The sequence below is a fragment of the Nematolebias whitei genome, chromosome 8, assembly GCF_014905685.2.
Source record: "Nematolebias whitei isolate Nwh7 chromosome 8, NemWhi1, whole genome shotgun sequence".
In the NCBI taxonomy this organism is placed as follows: domain Eukaryota; kingdom Metazoa; phylum Chordata; class Actinopteri; order Cyprinodontiformes; family Rivulidae; genus Nematolebias; species Nematolebias whitei.
This window is the reverse complement of record NC_056505.1, coordinates 3923368-3924372: the sequence shown is the minus strand read 5'-3', so window position 1 is coordinate 3924372 and position 1005 is coordinate 3923368. Positions and strand designations below refer to the sequence as shown.

The 1005-nt window shown below is 50.9% G+C and overlaps 1 protein-coding gene across 1 annotated transcript in view; it reads left to right on the top strand.

The window, feature by feature from the left end:
- Positions 1-413: 413 nt before the first annotated feature.
- Positions 414-1005, top strand: part of fbp1a (fructose-1,6-bisphosphatase 1a) — a 4913-nt gene continuing 4321 nt past the window's right edge. Inside the window, exon 1 of the mRNA XM_037680142.1 lies at positions 414-642. Coding sequence (XP_037536070.1) covers positions 473-642 — 170 coding nt within the window. The 5' untranslated portion in view covers positions 414-472. The remainder of the gene's footprint in view (positions 643-1005) is intronic.

Genomic DNA, 1005 nt, shown 5'->3' with positions numbered 1-1005 from the left:
TTGGATGTTGGTTGGATGATGGTTGTTGACTGGATGCTGGCTGGATGTTGGTTGGATGATGGTTGTTGACTGGACGTTAGTTGGATGATGGTTGTTGACTGGATGCTGGCTGGATGCTGGCTGGATGCTGGCTGGATGCTGGCTGGATGCTGGCTGGATGTTGGTTGGATGATGGTGCAACAACTTGATGTAATCTGTCTCTGTTTGTTGAACGTGTCAACAGTTTGTTGCGTAATCTCTCGTCGTGTTTGCGCACCTTCTATTCTTCCACTCCGCCTGATTGCGGCTCTTATCAGCTGTTTTGTGCGCACATATTTTTGCACAATAGTGCTCGTGTTCGCAGCGCGGCCCCGCCTCTCCCCAGCCCTGACTGCCCCCCCCCTCAGCCCGCCCTCCCCTCCGCCCAGTTCCGCCTTTTTAAGCTCCGAGTTTTCCTCCGACCTCAGCTCGGAGCTGCAGATCGCCCGCCGCCATGTCCGACAGGGGAACCTTCGACACCAACGTGGTCACCGTGACCCGCTTCGTCATGGAGGAGGGGAGGAGGGCCAAGGGCACGGGGGAGCTGACCACGCTGCTCAACTCTCTGTGCACGGCGGTGAAGGCCATCTCCAGCGCCGTGCGCAAAGCTGGCCTCGCTCACCTGTGAGTTCCCTCCTGCCCCAAATCACTTTCACCTGCGACTTTAGATGAGTTAAACCTGCGAGTTAACTCGGTTAAATGAATCAAACCTGCGAGTTAACTCGGTTAAATGAATCAAACCTGCGAGTTAACTCGGTTAAATGAATCAAACCTGCGACTTGACTCAGTTAAATCAGTCAAATCTGCAAGATGACTAGATTAAATGAGTCAAACTTGAGAGTTAATTCATTTGAACTAGTCAGACCTGACTCTGCGAGTTAACTCTGTTAAATGAGTCCAACCTGAGAGATAACTAACTTGGTTAAATGAGTTCACCTGTGAGTTACCTCGGTTAAATGAGTCAAATCTGAGAATTAACTGGTTTAA